Source organism: Dendropsophus ebraccatus, chromosome 3 (genome assembly GCF_027789765.1).
Source record: "Dendropsophus ebraccatus isolate aDenEbr1 chromosome 3, aDenEbr1.pat, whole genome shotgun sequence".
Classification (NCBI taxonomy): Eukaryota; Metazoa; Chordata; class Amphibia; order Anura; family Hylidae; genus Dendropsophus; species Dendropsophus ebraccatus.
The window spans coordinates 3,484,369-3,508,261 of NC_091456.1; the positions used below are offsets into that span (position 1 = coordinate 3,484,369).

Consider the following 23,893-nt stretch of genomic DNA (forward strand, 5'->3'; position numbering starts at 1 on the left):
TGAGAGAAGATTGCAGGGTGTTGTGCTGTGCAGGACTGCTCCGTGCTCACTCACTCCTAACAGCCCCTCCCCTCTCCATAGCCACATAATGGAGACAGAAATCCTGCTTCATCTGATGTGAGGGGGGAGCTGGGAGATTGCTTTTTCAGTACAGAAGGAAACTCTTTTAGTACATAAAACCTATTACAGAGATTCTTAAAATCGCTTGTACTATAGATATTTAATGTTTTCAAAAAAATGACCCTGAAATGAGAGTTACGCTTTAAGTTCTGCATTTCAATAGAACGGCAGAGCGCGGGGAAGCTGGTACTGAGGTCCTTTTCTTGAAGGGCGGCCCGGTTCCCTTGCACGGCACCGGTCTATTACCGGGCACCGGCTGGGGGTGAAGCACTGGAGGCGGGCTGGGCCGCCCCCAGTGGGAGGAAAACCCTGCCCCCCTATGACGCAGCTGCATTAGAATCAATGGAGCCACATCATAGAGGGGCAAAGTTTCCTCCAACTAGGGGTGGGCCAGCCTGCCTCCAGTGCTTCACCCCCAGCCGGTGCCCGGTAATACACTGACGCCGTGGGAACTCGGCCACGCTTCAAGAAAAGGACCTCAGTACCGGCTTCCCCGCGCCGGCGCCGTTCTATTGATATGCCTAATGGTACATTCGCTTTAAGACCCGCACTGATTCCTAGATACAGCCGGGAGAAGCACGTGGCTCAGCACTTCTCTCTCTGGCTTCCTGCATAAGATGAGCTCCATTATGAGGTTCCCCTTGTGCACTTCTCTTGGCTATATCTAGAGGGGGACTTTGGTGCGTTTACACAGACAGATTAATCTGGCAGATTATTAAAGCCTAAGCCAGGAATGGATGTGAGAAGAGAAGAAATCTCAGTCCTTCCTTTATGACCTGTTCTCTGTTTATAGTCTGCTCCTGGCTTTGGCTTCAATATTTTGTCAGATGAATCTGTCTGTGTAGAGGCACCATTAAACGCTCAGACCCCAGCAGATCTGAACTTTTGGCATGTCTCTGCGACATCTCATCATTTCTTCTAGTAAGGATTATTATTACCTATTTCGTATATTATTAGACGAGCGATTCTCATAACCTATCAGCCTTGGATCGGGCGCGGCGCCCTCCGCATCCCATATCGCTCTGGTTATATGGTATAATATGCCATTCATTCCAGGTCACTGTACCTCAGATCTGTTACTTGGCGCTCACATTATATGGCGCTATAGACGCTGGACTGTAATAAGAATATTCAGCATTACTGGGCTGTAATAAGAATATTCAGCATTACTGGGCTGTAATAAGAATATTCAGCATTACTGGACTGTAGAAGCCAGTGGATTTAATAGCTGTCCATACACATTTGTATATACAGTATATATCCATACCTACACTGACTGGCTGCACCCGTGCTTTAATGATTGGAGCATGGAATATGTGACCGTGTGTTTGGTGGATTAGTTTCAGTGTAAATCCATTGGAATGGCAGACCCAACTAGTAAAATAGCTTTGAAGGAGGCCGGGTGATGAGTGATAGAGGAGGCCGGATGATGGGTAATAGAGGAGGCCGGATGAGGGGTGGTAGAGGAGGCCGGGTGATGGGTGGTAGAGGAGGCCGGGTGATGGGTAATAGAGGAGGCCGGGTGATGGGTGGTAGAGGAGGCCGGGTGATGGGTGGTAGAGGAGGCCGGGTGATGGGTGGTAGTGGAGGCCGGGTGATGGGTGGTAGAGGAGGCCGGGTGATGGGTGGTAGAGGAGGCCAGGTGATGGGTGGTAGAGTAGGCCGGGTGACGGATGGGGGCTAGAGGAGGCCTGAATTATCCCGATTCACAGACGTTGCCTCTCGACCAGATTCTTTCCTGAACATTCGGGCCCCGGACGTCACACTATTTAGGTCTCTGGAGTCCAATATCAGATTAGAATGGAGATAACAGCAGGTGAAACATCTCCCGATAATGGAGCCGAGCGGTGACGACGTTCAGTATCGGCCTCCAGGGACGAGGATCACAGCTGCCGACCAGGAGATCAAGCTCCTCAGACGTCCTACAGATGCATAAAGCCCCATTTGTGGAGGAAAACATCTCTGATTAACAGGAGCTGAGAGTAACCCATGACTGGCTGAGGAGGATGGAGGACGCCATCTTGCCACACTTTGCTCTTGCATGGTCACATGATGCTACATTGGATTTGTTGCCTCAGGTTATTATAGGATGGAACATTCCCCCCGTCCTTCACAGCCGTCACTGCTATACACAATGTACAAACACCAAAGGCCAATATATCAAGTCTAGGCCAGTACTGTCACCTAGAGAGTTACTAACATGTAATCGAGTCAAGTCAAACGTTTGATTGGTTGGGATGAAACACCACCAATGGCAAGAAGGTTCCGGGAGACGTATGCACCCCAGCACTTCCCTCCCCATCTCACTGATGGATTCTTTAATCTACAGACAGTGACCGCAAAAAGCCACAGACAGAAGCACTTATCAAAGTGCTTCTCCTTCTGGTAAATGGTAAGGGCCTGAGGAGGCCTGAAGGCATGGAGGGGGGAAGGCATGGAGGGGGGAAGGCATGGACGTGGAAAGGCATGGAGGCGGGAAGACATGGACGCGGAAAGGCATGGAGGCGGGAAAGTATGGACACAGGAAGCATGGACACGGGAAGGCATGGACGCGGGAAGGCATGGACGCGGGAAGGCATGGACGCGGGAAGGCATGGAGGCGGGAAAGTATGGACACAGGAAGCATGGACACGGGAAGGCATGGACGCGGGAAGGCATGGAGGCGGGAAGGCATGGACGCGGGAAGGCATGGAGGTGGGAAGGCATGGAGTCGGGAAGGCGTCGACGCGGAAAGGCATGGAGGCGGGAAGGCATGGAGGCGGAAAGGCATGGAGTCGGGAAGGCGTCGACGCGGAAAGGCGTGGAGGCGGGAAGGCATGGAGGCGGAAAGGCATGGAGGCGGGAAGGTATGGAGGCGGGAAGGCATGGACACGGGAAGGCAAGGAGGCGGAAAGGCATGGAAGTGGGATGGCATGGACGCGGGAAGGCATGGAGGCGGGAAGGCATGGAGGCGGGAAGGCATGGAGGCGGGAAGGCATGGACGCGGGAAGGCATGGAGGCGGAAAGGCATGGACGCGGGAAGACATGGACGCGGAAAAAGGCAGGGAGGCAGGAAGGTATGGATACAGGAAGGCATGGAGGCGGGAAGGCACGGACGCGGAAAAGCATGGAGGCGGGAAGGCATGAAGGCGTTAAGGTATGGAGGCGGGAAGGCATGGACACGGGAAGGCAAGGAGGCTGGAAGGCATGGAGGCGGGAAGGCATGGAAGCAGGAAGGCACAGACATGGGAAGGCATGGACGCAGAAAGGCATGAAGACGGGAAGGCATGGAGGCCGGACGGTGTGGAGGAGGGAAGGCATGGACACGGGAAGGCAAGGAGGCGGGAAGGCATGGACGCGGAAAGGCATGGACGCGGAAAGGCATGGAGGAGGGAAGGCATGGAGGTGGGGAGGCATGGAGACGCTGCAGCGTCTCTATAGATTTAAGAGAGGAAAGAAGCTGACTAGGGAGACATAGACCTGAAATCATTCACCCAATTACATGTAACAATGGTGGTTACTTGTGGCCGTTCTTGCGTTCGTCCTGTCCTCGATGATTGTTCGTTTCAGTGCTATTATACCTACAGAACCTATGGGAGCGACCGAATGACGTGTTATTACACCAAATGATCTGCGAACGATTAACAATGATTTTAGGTCCAGGTCTAAACCAGCCATCAACGATTTCTCGTTAGTCGTTTACTCATTGCCTGCAATTACACAAAGCAATTATCGTTTACACCCAAACAATATAATGGTTGGGTGCACCATGGAGTTCTGCCTGTTCCACTGACCAAAAGGGATTTCTCAAACGCCTTCCGATATCAGATTAAGAATTGTGCCTGAGAAATCCCTTTGAATCAATGGGACAGGCAGAACTTCAAGTGGAGTCTGTGGCATGATGGGAATTGTAGTTCGGTAACAGCTGGAGGGCCTTGAGTTTGACCCCTTTAGTCTAGAGGAACAAAGATTTTTACACCAACACAGAAGAGGCTTCTTTACTGTAACAGAAAACATACGACCATGCTGAGACCCCACAAAAGCCCCTCTATTCTAAGAATTGGTGACCGCTGCCTCCGATCCCGTCTGTGTCTATAAGAACAGAGAAGACGCTGCTCTACATAGAGATTATTACAGCAGATAGAACGGTACAGATCGCGGTTGTGTCCTCGGACGGCCATAAATAAGATCAGCTTCTTCATGGTTTCTGTTGTCATGCATAACAAAGAGAAGACGCTGGTGAAGGAGGTCGTGACCTGCAAAATGAGAATGAAAGTGGTGTACTGGAACAGCCTGGGATTTGCTGATACAGCCTAGAATACAGGGAAGGTTTGGACGCCCTTTTTCTGTCTTTTCCGGTCTTATTGTAGCAAAAAAAAAAATCTTCATAACAAGATTGGAGATTTCTGCAATAAACCCTGGAATTTATTCAGGAAATGATTCCAGAGAAGAGATTTATGATGAGGTTTCTGTTGTACTGAGAGGATGAAGCAATGAGGCCACCCAGTGGCAGAAGGTGGAACTGCAGCAAAGCGACAAACTGACTCCCAAAGCTGAAATTCTAAAGTCCGACTTGTTTCATCTACTCCCAGGATTCTTCAGGGAAGAAACACAATGGTGATCACTAGTAATCAATTGTCCTAAAATGAATTTATTTTACTTTTTTAAACTTAAACTTTTTATCCATTGCTCTTTTACCATGTAGTTCTTACAGATGACAATGTACACGCTAAAGCTTTACGTGACGCCAAACACAAGGGTCTGTTAATCGCGGTTCACTCAACCAACCTTCCTCTACTTACTGTATTTAGGCTGGAGAAACACAAAAATATATTTTTGGAGAAAAACATCACTTCTAGAACTCCGGCAAAAAATGACTTGTACCAGAAAGTTATAGACATTTGTAGATGACTTCTATTTGAAAACCTCCAGTCTCCCAGTACTTATCAGCTGCTGTATGTCCTGCAGGAAGTGTTGTATTCTTTCCAGTCTGACACAGTGCTCTCTGCTGCCACCTCTGTCCATGTCAGGAACTGTCCAGAGCAGGAGAGGTTTTCTATGGGGATTTGCTGCTGCTCTGGACAGTTCCTGACATGGACAGAGGTGGCAGCAGAGAGCACTGTGTAAGACTGGAGAATACACCACTTCCTGCAGGACATACAGCAGCTGATAAGTACAGGAAGACTGGAGAGAATACACAACTTCCTGCAAGACATACAGCAGCTGATAAGTACAGGAAGAATGGAGAGAATACACCACTTCCTGCAGGACATACAGCAGCTGATAAGTGCTAGAGGATTGGAGGTTTTTAAATAGAAGACATCTATATAACTTTCTGGTAGCAGTTGATTAGAAAAAAAAACAAGAACATTTTTAAAGCCAAGGAGAAAACAAAACTGAAGTGATCAGCCAAGGAATGACACAATAACATCAGTGTGATGGAGGCCCAAAACAAAGCACCAAACACCAAATCACAACCCATTTATGTGACTAATAACACCAATATTATACAACACAAATTCAGGAGTTACCATGTATTTTACCATCTATTAAAGATCTTCTGCTCTCCGATGCTCCCATACTCTCTCTGCCTGTCCATGCAGATAACGTCCACAGATGACAGGGGGCGGGAGAAGGTTACGGGCAGTGATCAATAGCTGCCTGATGTTACGGCTACATTGAACAGGTATTGGACATTGCGTGTGGGCGTGGTTTCGCCTGCATACAATGCCCGCAGCACCTGCAACATGCTCCGCCCCTCTCATGCCTGCATAAGTATCAGCCTGAGGGAGAACTATATACATGCAAAACACAACCTGAAACTAAAAAGAATCTACACGCCCCATGCTGGGGAATAAAAAAAATATAGAATTCATGTTTTCTTAAATTGATCCAGTGATCATTGTTGCATGGTTTACAGAAAAAACAAGTCACACAGAATCTTATATCAAGTTAGTACAGAGCCTGTCGAAGAGAAGCGTCACATAGGAGATGCAGGCCGCATGTTCTAGAGCAGGAGGAGCCGAGCAGATCCATCTAGAAGAGTAAGTAGAACATGTAAACCATTCAACTTGGCTTATTCTACTTAGTCTGGACTTAGGAGTCCAGTGGGTGGTCCGAATGTGTGATTAACATCCTTAAATGTAGGAGAATACAAACAGAAGAAAATGTCACACATCACACAGAAGGACCACCCACTGGACTCCTTAATCCAAATTAAGAAGGGATTTCCATCAATAATGTCCACGTTACACTGAATCTTTTCCTACAAAGCTTTATCAAGAAATCGTCCAACAATCGGTAACTAATCGTTCAATGTAATTCCACATGGCTCCTTCATTTGCCGGGATCAGATGGAGTAACCGATTGTAAGTAATGATTATTGTTCTGTGTTATATGGGGAACGATTTCAGGTAAACGATAAGCGATCTTTTACGATTGTTTATCATTCATCGTTAGAAATCTAACACGACCCTCAGGTAACGCTGCTGTGGTAAAACCAAGTGGGACCAAACCCTTAAGGCCCTATTCCACCGGACGATTATCGTTCAGATTATCGTTAAATCTTTCGAATCTAAACGATAATCATTCGTTTGAAATGCAGTTAACGATTAACGACCAAGCGAGAACTTGTCGATCGCTTTATAAGACCTGGACCTATTTTTATCGTTGCTCGTTCGCAAAACATTCGCCAATCGTTCGCATTGAATAAGACATCGTTCGGTCGTTCGCAATAGATACGAACGCAATAGCGAAGAAATAGTGAAGAAAAAACTATCGTAATTACGATAATAAATAACGATTATCGTTCCATGAAAATGAGTGAACGTTTTCAGGTCTTTCGCAATAGCGGTCGTTTGAGATCGTTAATCGTTAATGATTATGCAAACGATAATCGTCCACTGGAATAGGGCCTTTACTCTTTACCCTAGTAAAGTATTAGACTGTGCCTGAGGCCGTGGCAGGCCTGGGGACCTCTACTAGGCCTTAGTAACCATGGTAACTGATCCGCACCCAGTGAGTGACAGGGATCCTGCCGCCTTTGTCTATTCGCCTCGATGCTTTAGAAGCGCACAGAGTGCCGGTGAGTCTGAGAGTAAAGCTGAACACGGAGGCGGCCAATGCACGGAGACTCTGAGCTGCTCTGATGAACAATCATTTTTATAAAGGAAAAAAAAAATCAATCTATAGCAGCATGAAGCTAATCTGGTTTCCTAAGCCGTAGCGTGGCCGTCCTGTTATACGCTGCCTATGGGAGCTGCCAGGAGAAGAAGCGGCTTCATGTTATCATTACACAATGAAATAATATCCTGCCAGAACACAAAGAGCGAGAGTGCGACAAAGCCTTTTCTGTAACTCAGCCCTTTGTTCTCACCCGCCAAGGGCACGGCGTGTTACTGAGACACTTACATCCACGGAGAAAGCCGCCGCCGCTAGGGGGAACGGGACGGACGCTAAAAAAATTATTGTCACTGTCATTAAGTAACGTTATTACCGCCTGCGAGAACGGAACACAGATCAGTGTCACTTGACCTTACGGTTAAATGCCCGAGAACTTGCCTATAAACCATGGCACCATAGGTCATCACTATACAGCTGACACCAGGCGTGGATCATAGGGCAGCAGGTGTGGATCATAGGGAACAAAGCGTGCATCACAGGGCACCAGGCGTGGATCACAGGGCACCAGGCGTGGATCACAGGGCACCAAGGGTGGATCACGGGGCACAAGGCGTGGATCATGGGGCACCAGGCGTGGATTATAGGGGAACCAGGCGTGGATCACAGGGAACCAAGGATGGATCACGGGGCACAAGGCGTGGATTATAGGGGAACCAGGCGTGGATTATAGGGGAACCAGGCGTGGATCACAGGGAACCAAGGATGGATCACGGGGCACAAGGCGTGGATTATAGGGGAACCAGGCGTGGATTATAGGGGAACCAGGCGTGGATTATAGGGGAACCAAACGTGGATCACAGGGAACCAGGCGTGGATCACAGGGAACCAGGCGTGGATCACAGGGAACCAGGCGTGGATTACCGGGCACAAGGCGTGGATCACGGGGCATCAGGTGTGGATCACAGGGCACCAAGTGTGGATTATTTTTGTTAAAGGGGTTGTTCACCAACTTTTTTTCTTTCAAATTAACTGGTGCCAGAGATTTGTAATTTACTTCTATTTAAAAAAAAAAAAAATCTCCAGTCTTCCAGTACTTATCAGCTGCTGTATGTCCTGCAGGAAGTGGTGTATTCTCTCCAGTCTGACACAATGCTCTCTGCTGCCACCTCTGTCCATGTCAGGAACTGTCCAGAGCAGGAGAGGTTTTCTATGGGGATTTGCTGCTGCTCTGGACAGTTCCTGACATGGACAGAGGTGGCAGCAGAGAGCACTGTGTAAGACTGGAGAATACACCACTTCCTGCAGGACATACAGCAGCTGATAAGTACTGGAAGAATGGAGATTTTTTAATATAATTAAATTACAAATCTCTGTCACTTTCTGGTGAACTACCCCTTAATTGCCTATTGTGTGGATAAGGGGTTAAGTTTTTGCATCACTAAGCCGATAGATGAGCCAATATTTATGACAACTTAATATAGAGAACCCATGGAATAATAAATCAGCCATACTCTACTACTCGCTCACATAGTAATAAAGCGCACACACAGTGCACAATCCGACAGATACCCGCGGTCTATGATGTCATCACTCATCCTGTCAGCACAGATTACTGGAAGTCAATACAAATCAATCGTGTTGACTACAAAATGATTAAATACGTTGGAATCCCATTGATCTTCAGGCTGGAGCTTTATGGGCGGCTGTAATATGGGACCTATCATATATCATAATTATAGCAGCTTCTCCTGTAGTTATTATAGTTATAATGGCAGGATCAATACCGGAGAGTTATAGACGTCACATGCTACGAGGCCAAGATGGATGGACATAGGAAGATACACGAGATACACGAGATATACGAGATACAACTTTTCCAGTTAACATATAGAGTTTGGGATACACTTGCTGTATAAGACTACCGCTCTTCTAATACACACCAAATAAAAATGAATAAAAACCATCGGACAGCGAGGAGAAGTGAGAGGCAGAGAAGGAGGTGCAGTAATACCGCTAGGATACAAGGGCGTCCAGACGGGTGAGAGATGGGTGTTTCCGGGCACAGCACCACCCTACTGTATCTCTTTTTCAAACCCCGGACGCCTGCAGCTTGCTCGGCCCTTCACACGGTCGCCACATACGTTGGAGATGCGGCCATTTTTTAGCTCCCCCCACTGTATGCAGCGACCGCGGATTCTCCAATCTGGGATCAATATGGCCGAGTCCTAGGATAACAGTAGAGTACAAGGAGTCCGTCCGTCAGAACCATAGAGAAGATTATTATTAATGGCAACAAAGCTCTCGGATCAATAATCTGCAATATACCGGTGTGCAGGTGTCTAAGGGAAATAGATTGTGAGCACCAATGGGGACAAGGACTGATATAATGGAAGACATTACATAATAGACCAATTTACAAAGGTGGCAAATAATAATTCTAGCATAGTACTATGGGGCGAACAGCAGCATCTGCTTGTAGAGTGTAAGGGTCCCATCATAAAGTGTAAGCAAGCAGCAGAACGGCAGAGACTGGGCAAGGCCCGCGGACACCAGGGAAGAAGGCCCGAGGACACCAGGGAAGAAGGCCCGAGGACACCAGGGAAGAAGGCCCGAGGACACAGAGGAAGAAGGCTCGAGGACATCAGGGAAGAAGGCCCGAGGACACCAGGGAAGAAGGCCCGAGGACACCAGGGAAGAAGGCCAGAGGACACAGAGGAAGAAGGCCCGAGGACATCAGGGAAGAAGGCCCGAGGACACCAGGGAAGAAGGCCCGAGGACATCAGGGAAGAAGGCCCGAGGACGCCAGGGAAGAAGGCCCGAGGACATCAGGGAAGAAGGCCCGAGGACACCAGGGAAGAAGGCCCGAGGACACCAGGGAAGAAGGCCCGAGGACGCCAGGGAAGAAGGCCCGCGGACACCCGGGAAGAAGGCCCGAGGACGCCAGGGAAGAAGGCCCGAGGACATCAGGGAAGAAGGCCCGAGGACACCAGGGAAGAAGGCCCGAGGAAACCAGGGAAGAAGGCCCGAGGACGCCAGGGAAGAAGGCCCGAGGACGCCAGGGAAGAAGGCCCGAGGACACCAGGGAAGAAGGCCTGAGGACACAGAGGAAGAAGGCCGAGGGAACTGGGAAAGAAGGCTGAGGACACGGGAAGGCCCTAGGAGGACAACAGGGAAGAAAGCCCTAGGAGGACACCGGGGAAGGCCCGAGGACATCAGGGAAGAAGGCCCGAGGACACCAGGGAAGAAGGCCCGAGGAAACCAGGGAAGAAGGCCCGAGGACGCCAGGGTAGAAGGCCCGAGGACGCCAGGGAAGAAGGCCCGAGGACACCAGGGAAGAAGGCCTGAGGACACAGAGGAAGAAGGCCGAGGGAACTGGGAAAGAAGGCTGAGGACACGGGAAGGCCCTAGGAGGACAACAGGGAAGAAAGCCCTAGGAGGACACCGGGGAAGGCCTGAGGACACCAGGGAAGAAGGCCCAAGGACACAGAGGAAGAAGGCCCGAGGGAACTGGGTGGGGAAGGCCTGAGGACACTGGAAGGCCCTAGGAGGACAACAGGGAAGAAAGCCCTAGGAGAACACAGGGGGAAGGCCTGAGGACACCGAGGAAGAAGGCCCGAGGACACCAGGGAAGAAGGCCCGAGAACACCAGGGAAGAAGGCCCGAGGACACCAGGAAAGAAGGCCCGAGGACACCAGGAAAGAAGGCCCGAGGACACCAGGGAAGAAAGCCCTAAGAGGACACTGGGGAAGGCCCGAGGGAACCAGGGAAGGCCTGAGGACACCAGGGAAGAAGGCCCGAGGACACCAGGGAAGAAAGCCCTAAGAGGACACTGGGGAAGGCCCGAGGGAACCAGGGAAGGCCTGAGGACACCAGGGAAGAAGGCCCAAGGACACCAGGGAAGAAGGCCCGAGGACACCAGGGAAGAAGGCCCGAGGACACCAGGGAAGAAGGCCCGAGGACACCAGGGAAGAAGGCCCGAGGACACCAGGGAAGAAGGCCCGAGGACACCAGGGAAGAAGGCCCGAGGACACGGGAAGGCCTTAGGATGACAACAGGGAAGAAGGCCTGAGGACAAGTATGAAGAAAGCCCTAGGAGGACACTGGGAAGGCCCGAGGACACCAGGGAAGAAGGCCCGAGGGAACTGGGTAAGAAGGCCCCAGGACAACAGGGAAGAAAGCCAGAGGACAACAGGGAAGAAAGCCCTAGGAGGACACCGGGGAACATGGTAAGGTAAGTAATTATTTTATTATTTTATACTACAATCGTCAGTCATCGGCCACACATAGTTCTTACATGTAGCTATTACATGTAGCGATGTGCACCAGATGTCCAATGATTTAGGGTCTGCACCTAAAGAAATGATCAGCCTAATTCAGACGATTATCACTCTGTGTAATAGGGACCGAAGGACTCGTGGGCAGGCTCCTCTCTCCCTATGTAAGTCCTGGCGGGCAGGCTCCTCTCTCCCTATGTAAGCCCTGGCGGGCAGGGTCCTCTCTCCCTATGTAAGCCCTGGCGGGCAGGGTCCTCTCTCCCTATGTAAGCCCTGGCGGGCAGGCTCCTCTCTCCCTATGTAAGGCCTGGCGGGCAGGCTACTCTCTCCCTATGTAAGCCCTGGCGGGCAGGCTCCTCTCTCCCTATGTAATACCTGGCGGGCAGGCTCCTCTCTCCCTATGTAATACCTGGCGGGCAGGCTCCTCTCTCCCTATGTAATACCTGGCGGGCAGGCTCCTCTCTCCCTATGTAAGCCCTGGCGGGCAGGCTCCTCTCTCCCTATGTAAGTCCTGGCGGGCAGGCTCCTCTCTCCGTATGTAAGCCCTGGCGGGCAGGCTCCTCTCTCCCTATGTAAGCCCTGGCGGGCAGGGTCCTCTCTCCCTATGTAAGCCCTGGCGGGCAGGGTCCTCTCTCCCTATGTAAGCCCTGGCGGGCAGGCTCCTCTCTCCCTATGTAAGGCCTGGCGGGCAGGCTACTCTCTCCCTATGTAAGCCCTGGCGGGCAGGCTCCTCTCTCCCTATGTAATACCTGGCGGGCAGGCTCCTCTCTCCCTATGTAATACCTGGCGGGCAGGCTCCTCTCTCCCTATGTAATACCTGGCGGGCAGGCTCCTCTCTCCCTATGTAAGCCCTGGCGGGCAGGCTCCTCTCTCCCTATGTAATACCTGGCGGGCAGGCTCCTCTCTCCCTATGTAAGTCCTGGCGGGCTGCTACTCTCTACCTACGTAATACCTGGAGGGCAGGCTCCTCTCTCCCTGTGTAAGCCCTGGCGGGCAGGGTCCTCTCTCTCTATGTAAGGCCCGGCAGGCAGGCTCCTTTCTCCTTATGTAAGCCCTGGCGGGCAGGCTCCTCTCTCCCTATGTGAGCCCTGGCGGGCAGCCTCCTCTCTCCCTATGTTACCCCTGGCGGGCAGGCTCCTCTCTCCCTATGTAATACCTGGCGGGCAGGCTCCTCTCTCCCTATGTAATACCTGGCGGGCAGGCTCCTCTCTCCCTATGTAAGTCCTGGCTGGCAGGCTCCTCTCTCCCTATGTAACCCCTGGCGGGCAGGCTCCTCTATCCCTATGTAAGCCCTGGCGGGCAGGCTCCTCTCTTCCTATGTAAGCCCTCCCCGTCAGGGTCCTCTCTCCCTATGTGAGCCCTGGCGGGCGGCCTCCTCTCTCCCTATGTAATACCTGGCTGGCAGGCTCCTCTCTCCCTATGTAATACCTGGCGGGCAGGCTCCTCTCTCCCTATGTAATACCTGGCGGGCAGGCTCCTCTCTCCCTATGTAATACCTGGCGGGCAGGCTCCTCTCTCCCTATGTAATACCCGGTGGGCAGGCTCCTCTCTCCCTATGTAAGCCCTGGCGGGCAGGCTCCTCTCTCCCTATGTAAGCCCTGGTGGGCAGGCTCCTCTCTCCCTATGTAAGGCCTGGCGGGCAGGCTCCTCTCTCTTCATGTAAGCCCTGGCGGGCAGGCTCCTCTCTCCCTATGTAATACCTGGCGGGCAGGCTCCTCTCTCCCTATGTAATACCTGGAGGGCAGGCTACTCTCTCCCTATGTAATACCTGGCGGGCAGGCTCCTCTCTCCCTATGTAATACCTGGCGGGCAGGCTCCTCTCTCCCTATGTAAGCCCTGACGGGCAGGCTCCTCTCTCCCTATGTAATACCTGGCGGGCAGGCTCCTCTCTCCCTATGTAACCCCTGGCGGGCAGGCTCCTCTCTCCCTATGTAATACCTGGGGGGCAGGCTCCTCTCTCCCTATGTAATACCTGGCGGGCAGGCTCCTCTCTCCCTATGTACCAGTCTCATTCTTGTTATTCCTGTAACATGTTTTTTGATTGCCCAATGTTCTGTCTGTCATCCCTATCGCTTGTACATCACTCTGAAATCAAGGACGCTTTAAAAATAAATAATAATAATAATAATAATAATGAGCGGTCACCATAACACAGCTTGTGAGCGCTGCAGAATCTGTTGGCACTATACAAATAAATATTATTATTATTATTATTATTATTATTGTGGTGTCCCACCACTGGTGTTCTTTTCGCTTCTCTTATGCACCTGTCACAAAAGCTTCTTTTTCCAGGTTAAGTGGTGATGAAGAGCTATTCTACAGGTTCACCACTAGATGTCAGTATTTTTTATATGTATTTCTATGTATGCACAGCTGAAGGTCCTAATGGGTTAATATTTTATTGTCTACCATGTGCTCTTAGTAACCAATCAGAGGTGCTCTTTGCTTTTAACCTATTTCTTTCCTTCTTTCTTCTGCACACACTCAACCCCTACCCCTCACAGGGTAGATTACCTGGCCCCTTAAGTAAGTTGTTATAAGGTGGAGGAAGTTTAGTTAAGTCTTATCCAGATTCTCCTGGGAGAAGGACACACACAGCAAACATCCCCGCTGTAGCCAAGCCAGGGGCCTGGCTTATGCCCAGACCCTTGTCCGGGACCAAAAGGCAGTCTAGTCTAAAACACCAAAGTTTTCAGATGCAACTAGAGACAACTAGTTCCTTTACTACTACTTCTACTATATTTACTATGCAGTGCTAAACACTAAAAAGAAAAACAGTCTAGGAACATCCTGACCCACGCCGTGAACCAGTCTAAAAAGTGCAGGGCAGTATGCTGAGAACAAGAGGAATTAGCCTGGATAAGACAAAGCTACCAAGGAAGGTCTACGTATCCTAACTCGCAGTGCAGGTAACTGGGACACCCCTGGAAACTTAGCTTCACCAAGATAACCACGACTGGGGCTTGTATCACCCTATTAGGACGTGTCACTCGACACTGTAGGGTAAGAGAAGGTCAGACAAAGTCTATACACAGGTACAAGTAAACAGAGTACATTGCTACATTGGGTTGGGACTCCCTCAACAAACTTTTCTCCTCTACTTTACTCTACTCTCAAGCACAAATGAATTCAAGCACTAAAGTCTGTGTGAAGATTTATCTATTTTGTCAAAGTTTGTAGTACTACTGAGAGACTGTACAGTAAAGCTGTTCTATTTTTGATATCACTGAGACTCAGTCATCCTTTATACGCACAAGCACCTATACACACTAGCCGCACACCTTGGGGTTGTTTTTTCCCTTTCTGTGGGTGGTGGTACCAATAGTCCGGGTGGGTCAATTGTCACTCAAGACTATCGTGACAAGAGCCCAAGGGACCCATCACAACCTGGCAGGTCACTGACCATTTGGGGAGTACAGCCATCCACAACACAAAGCAGGTACCAACATCTCACCTGTGTGCTGGACTAGCACCGGCGTCACGACACTAACATCCCCGGCTGAGCTGTACAACCACCAGTACTAACATCACCCGGTGGCACAAGCTTACATGTTAAAGACCACTCTGCATACTACATGATGTGTCCCTTATCACACACACACAATCGGATCTCCGTCTCTTATCCACACATTCCCGGTCATCAGAAAAGTCGCCTCTACCTTCCATTTTTAAATCAAAAATGAGAAAAAATACCAGCAGAGGTTGAAAACGTCTCCAGACTTTCATGGGGGCAGTTTTCCTTTCCACTGGGATCAACTCCCATTTTTTGGCTTAAAAAGAAAAAAAAAAAGGAATAACAATAATTATCGGATGTGTAGACCCTTCTATCATGTAAGTCGTAAGAGATGGAGGCTCATATTCTGCCGCTATATTAATATCTGTGTATAATCTGCCATAAACCAGTAGCTGACGGCGGATGTCGCTGCTGATGCATCAGATTCATTTCCAGGTCTGCACCTTTTATTGCACTTGACACATCTTACACCAGGCAAAAACATGGCCACTTTCTTCCAGAGACAGCACCGCTCTTGTCTCCAGCTTGGGTGGGGTTTTGCTGCTCAGTTCCATTGAAGTGAATGGAGCTTAATTGCAAATCGCACCTGAACTGGAGACAAGAGTCATGCTGTCTCTGAAAGATAGTGGCCATGTTTTTGTAGCACTGGATAACCCCTTTAAAGGGAAAATCCTTTTGTTTTCAAATCAACTGGTTTCAGAAAATTATATAGATTTGGAATTTACTTCTATTTAAAAATCTTAAGCGTTCCAGTACTTATCAGCTGCTGTATGTCCTGCAGGAAGTGGTATATTCTCTCCAGTCTGACACAGTGCTCTCTGCTGCCACCTCTGTCCATGTCAGGAACTGTCCAGAGCAGCAGCAAATCCCCATAGAAAACCTCTCCTGCTCTGGACAGTTACTGACATGGAAAGAGGTGGCAGCAGAAAGAATACGCCACTTTCTGCAGGACATACAGCAGCTGATAAGTACTGGAAGACTGGAGATTTTTAAAAAGAAGTAAATTACAAATCTATATACTTTTCTGACACCAGTTGATATGAAAGAAAAAAAGAACATTTGATGAACTGCCCCTTTAATCCCTATTCTGTGAATATGGGGTTACATTTTTCCATCGCTTTTGCAAGAGTACCCCTTTAAACTCACTATAAAAGTATAAAACTCTGTTAGTAAATTTTACCTGATATAAAAGAATTATTGTGTCTTAAGAATTTCTTTATTTTATGAGGATGGATAAAAACTTTCTCACCACCTGGAATACTGCGATATCAGCCTGATGGTAAAGCAGATATAGGGATCAATGGATTATCAATGTTAAGTAATAGTTTTTATCAAATACTCTGAAAATATGGCTGTAATGGTCCAGGAGGCTGAGCATATGATGTCCAAACTGGATACACACCCCATAACCCAATCCTTAAAGGGACAGTATCATCAGAAAATGACTTATTGGATAAATTATATATTATATTTTATATTATACAGGTTTTTTAAATTTTAGGTGACATTTTTTAAATTTTTTCCATTTTTCTATCTATATTATATAATAATCCTGATATCTTGCAGTTCTCATTCTCACCACTGGGGCTAAAACTAAGCTGAGACTTCCTGTTGTGTCTGTGGTGATAAGAGTAGGCTGCAGTAAAGTGATCTGTACAGCATTGCAGCGTCATGTGACACCAGTAGATAGAGGAGACAATAGCAGCTCCCTGTGGAATGACCTCTTCACAGGTCACAGAGCGCGTTCACATTCATTTAAAGGGGACAGAGTCTATTGTCATCTATGTCCATGAGGCTTGCAGTAAAGCATGTCACTAAATACTGTTAAAAACAGACCAGGCAAGATGGCTGCCCCCATAACAATGTACAAAAAGTAGAATAAATAAAAAAAAAATACAGTCAAAAAATAGAAACAGATTTCAATAAAAAGAACAAGTTTTAGTATCTGACTCTAATCAGTAACAGACAATTTAGGTCACACCGTCCCTTTAAATCACAAAGATACAAAGGAAAATCTACTGCCACAGTGTAAATACTTTTACCTGGATTAGTAAAACGCACTAAAAAAAAAGTGACATTATTATAAATATTCTTTGGACATGAACCAGAAGCAAACACCAGTGATTTTCTATGGCGATCAGTTAGGGACACTACCTGACTGGTTGTTCATCATCCGGACAGCCTTGGCTTTGGCCAGTTCCAATGCCGTCACCCATCTCTGTCTCTCCACTTCGCAGCTTGCCTTGAGATGATATGTTCGGCCACCATTGGACAGGACGATGTTACATGAATCTTCGGTGTCGATATGAGCCGTAGACAGGTTAATGGTTCCCCGGCAGGTGTGCGCCATCTCAGCCTGTGTCCTGGGGAATGACAGATTGAGAGATGATCAAATTAGCACAGGAACTGAATGCCATCTATGTGCTTTACATTATAAAGGTTATTACAGATTGGTTTTGGCTTGCAGGTCAGGTCAACGGGAGCCAATCATGTAGAACAGGGAAAAAGGGCTACAGAAACAAAATGGGCTACAGAAACAAAACGCTTTTTGACCACCCAAACAGTTTTGGTTAACAGTTCTGCTCCTTGTATAAATACAATGTACACAATGCTGCCTCCTGAATGTAATCTCCTCTCTCTCTCTCTCCAACCATTTATACAGTTCTGGGTAACAGTTCTGCCCCTTGTATAAATACAATGTACACAATGCTGCCTCCTGAATGTAATCTCCTCTCTCTCTCTCTCCAACCATTTATACAGTTCTGGGTAACAGTTCTGCCCCTTGTATAAATACAATGTACACAATGCTGCCTCCTGAATGTAATCTCCTCTCTCTCTCTCTCTGACCACCCATACAGTTCTGGGTAACAGTTCTGCCCCTTGTATAAATACAATGTACATAATGCTGCCTCCTGAATGTAATCTCCTCTCTCTCTCTCTGACCACTCATACAGTTCTGGGTAACAATTCTGCCCCTTGTATGAATGCAATGTACATAATGCTGCCTCCTGAATGTAATCTCCTCTCTCTCTCTCTGACCACTCATACAGTTCTGGGTAACAGTTCTGCCCCTTGTATAAATACAATGTACATAATGCTGCCTCCTGAATGTAATCTTCTCTCTCTCTGGCCACCCATACAGTTCTGGGTAACAGTTCTGCCCCTTGTATAAATACAATGTACACAATGCTGCCTCCTGAATGTAATCTCCTCTCTCTCTATGACCACTCATACAGTTCTGGGTAACAATTCTGCCCCTTGTATGAATGCAATGTACATAATGCTGCCTCCTGAATGTAATCTCCTCTCTCTCTCTCTGACCACCCACACAGTTCTGGGTAACAGTTCTGCCCCTTGTATAAATACAATGTACACAATGCTGCCTCCTGAATGTAATCTCTTCTCTCTCTGACCACCCATGCAGTTCTGGGTAACAGTTCTACCCCTTGTAGAAAATACAATGTACACAATGCTGCCTCCTGAATGTAATCTCCTCTCTCTCTCTCTCTCTGACCACCCATACAGTTCTGGGTAACAGTTCTGCCCCTTGTATAAATACAATGTACACAATGCTGCCTCCTGAATGTAATCTCCTCTCTCTCTCTCTCTCTCTCTCTCTCTCTCTCTCTGACCACCCATACAGTTCTGGGTAACAGTTCTACCCCTTGTATAAATACAAGGTACACAATGCTGCCTCCTGAATGTAATCTCCTCTCTCTGACCACCCATACAGTTCTGGGTAACTGCCCCATGTATACATTGTACACAATTCTGCCTCCTGAAGTTAATCTCCACCATCGCTCTTTAAATCGTCATGATAATCTGCAATTCACCAGGGTGGCTTTTCTGATGAAACCTCCTTGCTGTCACCCTGTTTCCTCTCACATGCTATCTATAGTTCTGTACTGTGTAAATCATCCACCAACACAGTCCGTCCTATCTCATCTAGTGCATTTTCTCCAACATTATGTTGTAGCTTAGCATAGAGAAGAAGGGGCTGCCTTGTGATTGGCCAGAAATGTGAGAGAAAGGAAGTCTAAGTATGACTATTGCTCACAAACAAAACAGCTCCGTCCTCATCATCTGAGACAGGAAAAAATAGGATATAGCTATACACTATGGAGGGGGCTGTCAGTGGCTTAAAGGGGTATTCTGGCAACAATGAAAAACATTCTTTTAAATTAACTGGTATCAGAAAGTTATATAGATTTCTAATTTACTTCTATTTAAACATCCAGTACTTATCAGCTGCTGTATGTCCTGCAGGAAGTGGTGTATTCTCTCCAGTCTAAAGATGTGTGAATAGAAAAGAAGGATACAACAGTGCTGCATGTGCAGGTCAATGAAAAAAATAACATACAAATGTGGACGGCACCAGTCCCCTTCCCTGACATATTTATTATGTCATGATTTTTTCTATTATTGTCTCTTTTCTGTACTTGGACATATTGCTTTGACTGGGTGTATTTTGTGCACTGTATTTATACCAGTATACTGATATAATCTCATTCTTACTATAATATATATATATATGGGTTTGTATCACTATATTTACTATTGGACAGGGGAGCAGCTATATAAGCGCAGGGGTTATACCATACCTGCTATTCCCAAGTAGTAGTAGTATTCTGAATGGTTTTAGATTTGTCTTGGACTATTTGACTCAGATTTTTTTTCCTGTACCTGTTGGAATAAAAGTACGTTTATCTTTACTACTACTTTGGTGTGCCATTAGCATATATACCATGGGTCTGCCTCTTGTTTTTCTCTATACAGATGAAAACTGTGCTCATGCACGCTCACCAGGAGGGGTCGTACACAGCCAGGCAGGACTCTAATGTGCACATGTAGTTATATATAACAGGGTTGCTGCCGGCCACCTCCCAATCCCCAGCTGGGTAATCGCTGCAATGAAGAACTTCAGCAAGTTGAGAAAAAAGGTGGTAAGTTCCTGTTCGCACCAAACCCTCATTTGAAACCGGCCAGGTGTCTCAAACGCATCAAGAGAGGCGGCTCACAGCTTTTGGAGTCAAGTCACACTTCATTGATATGCTACGCGTTTCTAGGGTGGGAATCCTCTCTTCATCAGGCAGATGTCTGACGAAGAAGGGATTCTCACCCTCAAAATGCGTAGCATACCAATGAAGTGTGACTTGACTTCAGAAGCTGTGATTCTCTGCAGTCTTACACAGTGCTCTCTGCTGCCACCTCTGTCCATGTCAGGAACTGTCCAGAGCAGGAGAGGTTTTCTATGGGGATTTGCTGCTGCTCTGGACAGTTCCTGACATGGACAGAGGTGGCAGCAGAGAGCACTGTGTCAGACTGGTTAGAATACACCACTTCCTGCAGGACATACAGCAGCTGATAAGTACTGGAAGACTGGAGATTATTAAATAGAAGTAAGTTACAAATCTTTATAACTTCTTAGGGGAACGATTATGATTCACAGGTAGAAAAATCCGAGTTATGGCACAAAATAATGAGAGCTGCTATTGAAGCAGGTTGTAGTTCTGCATATTCATCATTAATACCACAACCCTAATGAAGATAGAAAAAAATCAATGGCTTCCTGCGAGTACTGACCCCCAGAGCATTACAGGGAGGTAACCGCACATAAATGGAGGGTGGACGTCTCCCTTCAGCAGCAGAGCATGGTGGACGTAGGTGGCGGTAAGAAGCCGCTATACTGCAGTGTATTCTTACCATTAGTGATTATGGAGCGGTAATAGTATGGAGATACCTGAAAAATCTTACAGCAGCTGCAGGAAAAGCGGCCATTCTAATCTCCCATCATCCCATAGCTCTAACCATACACACAGCTATGGGGGTCCACAGATCAGGTGAGCAGTGTAGTAACCCAGCACTCACAGACTGAACCCCACGTATCAAGCTCCTCAGATCCCAATCATAGTATGGATTATATACTCCACTGACACACAAAGCCATTATATCCTATATATATTGTAGACATGTCACTGGAGAAGTATTTGAGGGGAGGTACATCTCACCCAGGCTAAGGCATATGGTGAGATGGTGAATCCAGGTGAGATCTGTCACTCAGCAGTGTTATGCTGCTGAGGGTTTTTTCCATGTTCCGGGCCTGGATTTACTGGAATGGTGGGTAGGTTGGTAGTGGGACCTGCCATTCCCCTCCCCCGGTCCAGTTCGGGTGTTGCAGGCAGGTGTGCCTTGTTAAGCCTGCGGCAGGGTAAAAGCTCCACAGAGCTAGAGGAGATGGCTCTCAGCCAGGGTGAACAGCCTGCATGCTGTGTTTCCTGGGAGCAAGGAGTTCTATCACTGCTGGGGCCTATTCACACTCCACGATACCGCCTATGGAAGTGACAGATAGGTGACCTGTGTTAGTAAGTGTCCAGACGGGCAAGACCTTTTTGTTTTGTGTTATTATCAATGCACGGTGCTGCTGTATTTATGTTGCTGGACCGTTTATGCTACAAATAAACGCCAAAGCTGTTTTTAAGTCCAAGTTTGCTGCCTGAACTGTGTCCTAACACACCATCCCCCGGGAAGATCCCTACAATTGGTGCTGCGGAGCGGGCAAAACGGTTGCTAGGGGCAACGGTGTGCATCAACTTGGCTACAGCTGCTTATGTCCTGGGTGACGGCTTCTGCTTCACTCCAAAAACAGACAAGCAACATGGAGGAGATGATGAAGCAGTTAATGCAAGTGAATATGCAGCAACAACAGGCTCTGACAGACGCTAACCTGCGCCATGAACAGACAATGGCTGCACAACAGAGACTTATTGAGCACCTGATAGCAATGCAAGAGGCGTCTGCAGGTGCTAATCCCCAGCTGGTGGCAGCAGCCGCGCCAGAGACTTTGTCTGTGAGAAGAGCCGTGCAGCGTGCGCTGCAAAAGATGACTGCTGATGACGATATTGAGGCCTACTTAACTGTCTTTGAGCGGGTGGCGGAGAGAGAGAAGTTACCCTCCACTGAGTGGGCAGAAGTCATTGCTCCCTATTTAACAGGCGAACCTCAAAAGGCCTATTATGACCTCAGTGAGCAAGAGGTCAAAGACTATCCTCGGCTAAAAGCAGAGATACTCGCCCGACTAGGAGTTACTGCTGCTGTCCGTGCCCGGAGGGTCCGCAACTGGAACTACAGTCTGGACAAGTCAGCGAGGTCCCAGATGTACGACCTGATCCATTTGGCAAGAAAGTGGTTGGAGCCAGACACCTCTACTCCTGCCCAGATCCTAGAGAGGGTCGTGATGGATCGCTACCTCCGTGCCCTTCCTGCTGATCTACAACGCTGGGTGGGACAAGGCGACCCTAGGAGTGCCGACGAACTCGTCAGCCTTGTGGAGAGGTTCCAGGCGACCGAGGACTACCTCCGTGATGTTCCTGCAGCACCGTCACCTCCCCGGAGTGCCAGATCTGTGCCATCATCTGGTAAGAGACTTCCATCTATTGGGGGAGTGTGGAGGGGTGCCGATAGAGGGAAGAGCGCTCAGGAGGTAACTCAGGGGCAAAAGACTGGTGGTGGTCCCCGGTGGCTAAGTGGCCCTAAAAAGGACTCCCTGCCAAGGAGACCAGGCCCTATCCAGTGCTGGAGATGCCATGAGACGGGACATGTGTCTGCCCATTGCCCTCTTACCACTGAGCCCATGGAGTGTGACGCTAGCCGGCGTCAGTCGCTATTTGCGGAACCGTCTCTTGTTGCGGTCACTGGACTAGAGACTGAACCGCAAGTCTGCCACATTACTGTCAATAACTTCCCTGTTAAGGCGTTGCTGGACTCAGGAAGCCTTGTCACCCTGGTGCATGCCAGCCTGGTGACTGGGGACTTTGTGCCAAAAAGACATATGAGTGTGGTGTGCATACATGGCGATACAAAGGTTTACCCTATAGTGCTGGCTAATGTCGGGACTGAACTAGGCACGGTACAATATGAAGTGGGTGTGGTTAAAAACCTCATGCATAATGTGATATTGGGGCGTGATTTTCCATTGTTCTGGGCTCTATGGGGAAAACAACAATCCCCTGAAAGGAGTGAGGAGACCCCTAAGTCTATTGCATTACCCATGGTAAATGATAAAAATGTACAGGATGAAAATGATGCTTTTCCTTTGCAGGTCCTGGCTGGTGAGGAAGAGGCTCCTCCCACTGCGCAGAATGTTCCAGACTTAGAGGTGTCTAGGGATAATTTTGGTACTGCACAATTACAGGACCCCACTCTCAAAAATGCGAGAGAGCAGGTCTCTGTTATGAATGGGGTACCTCAGGAACCAGAAGCTGAGAAAAAGTTTCCACATTTTTCTGTGACTAATGATCTCTTATATAGAGTCACTAAGATTAATGATGAGGTTGTGGAACAGCTTCTGGTGCCTAAGTCGTACCGGCGTCAGGTACTCGACATGGCCCATAATCATGTCCTTGGGGGCCACTTGGGGACAGATAAAACACAGGAGAGAGTCCTCCAGAGGTTTTATTGGCCTGCGATTTATGCTGACATAAAAAAATACTGTGAGTCGTGCCCCACATGTCAGCTTAGCGCCCCAGTGTCGCATTTCCGCAGCCCGTTGGTTTCGCTCCCCATCATAGAGGTACCTTTTGACCGCATTGCAATGGACTTGGTGGGTCCCATTGTAAAGTCGGCAAGGGGACACCAGTACATTTTGGTGGTCTTAGACTACGCGACCCGCTATCCTGAGGCTGTACCCCTAAGAAACACTGCGTCTAAAACAATTGCCCGTGAGTTGTTTTATATGTTTTCCAGAGTGGGGATCCCCAAAGAAATCTTGACCGACCAAGGTACCCCGTTTATGTCAAAGGTAATGAAAGAGCTATGCAAACTGTTTAAAATCTCACACCTACGTACCTCTGTATATCACCCACAGACGGACGGGTTAGTGGAGAGG

At 48.3% G+C, this 23,893-nt stretch overlaps 1 protein-coding gene across 1 annotated transcript in view; it reads right to left on the minus strand.

Moving 5' to 3' along the window:
- The window catches only part of OSBP2 (oxysterol binding protein 2), a 226,995-nt gene that overhangs the window by 165,822 nt on the left and 37,280 nt on the right, over nt 1-23,893 (minus strand). The window contains exon 2 of the mRNA XM_069960719.1: nt 17,164-17,372. Within this exon, the coding sequence (XP_069816820.1) occupies nt 17,164-17,372 (209 nt within the window). The remainder of the gene's footprint in view (nt 1-17,163; nt 17,373-23,893) is intronic.